A 1,039-nucleotide genomic window follows, 5' to 3' on the forward strand; every position below is an offset into this window, starting at 1 on the left:
TCTTTCCAACCCATTCTGTGACTCCACACTGATCTTAAGGGTCCCTTCCCCCTCGTCCCATCTGTGTGACCGTTGGCTGAACACCCCGTGGTGTTTCCTCTCCTCTCCCCATGATGTAGAGGACACGGAGCAGGGGTGGGTAGGAGCTGCAGACGTTGGCTTTCCCATCTCACGGCAGGCCTGGAGGGATCTGCAGGTGATGGAGCAGCTCAAACATCCGGAAGGACTTTGCTGGGAGTTTGTGTTCAACTATGATTGTGACGGCTGGCCAGGGTGGGGAATCGGTCACTGCGCCCCACGGGGATCAGCAGCAGCTGAGATCAGCAGCACTGAGCCCTTTGGGATCCCGTGCCCAGCTCTCATTCCCACATTGGAGCCGGGCAGTGGGGGGAGCAGCTTTGAGGCTTCACCCGAGAGCTCCTTTGGGTTTCTGCACTCCTGAGCTGCACGTGAGAGCTGTGGGGTCGGTCCTGGCGCTGCCAATCCCACGTCCCAAACAGCGCTGTGGTTTCTCCGCAGGATCGAGAGCTACTCCTGCAAGATGGCCGGCGACGACAAGCACATGTTCAAGCAGTTCTGCCAGGAGGGCCAACCCCACGTCCTGGAGGCCCTGTCGCCCCCTCAGACCACGGGGATCAGCCCCAGCAGGTACGGGACCAACGGTGCTCGGGTTGGGGGCTGGGGGGGTTGGTCAGAGCCATGGTGCACAGGCTGGGCTCCTGTGACTTGACTTTGCTTGTTCCGTGCCTCAGGCTCAGCAAGAGTCAGAGCGGTGACGAAGAGGGGCCGCTGAGCGACAAGTGCAGCCGCAAGACGCTCTTCTACCTGATCGCGACGCTCAACGAGTCTTTCCGGCCCGACTACGACTTCAGCGCCGCCAAGAGCCACGAGTTCAGCCGGGAGCCCAGCCTCAATTGGGTGCGTGGGTCCCGGGGGGCTTGGGGAGGGGGCACCCGGCTCTGTGGAGCCGCAGGGTGAGTCAGCGGGGAGCTTCAGTGGCTAAAAGACCAGCGGTGGCCAGCAGGTTGATCGTGAGCCA

General features: G+C 62.1%; 1 protein-coding gene across 1 annotated transcript; it reads left to right on the plus strand.

Annotated features, from left to right (window-relative positions):
• Window positions 1-443: 443 nt before the first annotated feature.
• On the plus strand, window positions 444-993 carry MAF1 (MAF1 homolog, negative regulator of RNA polymerase III; the record flags this gene model as incomplete). The annotated part of the gene is made up of 2 exons (XM_042892899.1): window positions 444-648; window positions 753-993. Coding segments are annotated over 2 exons (431 nt in total), but the record flags the coding sequence as incomplete, so codon positions are not given.
• Window positions 994-1,039: the final 46 nt, after the last annotated feature.

The sequence above is a fragment of the Lagopus leucura genome, unplaced genomic scaffold, assembly GCF_019238085.1.
Source record: "Lagopus leucura isolate 7727_CA_CO unplaced genomic scaffold, USGS_WTPT01 32186-0_obj-0_obj, whole genome shotgun sequence".
NCBI classification, from domain to species: domain Eukaryota; kingdom Metazoa; phylum Chordata; class Aves; order Galliformes; family Phasianidae; genus Lagopus; species Lagopus leucura.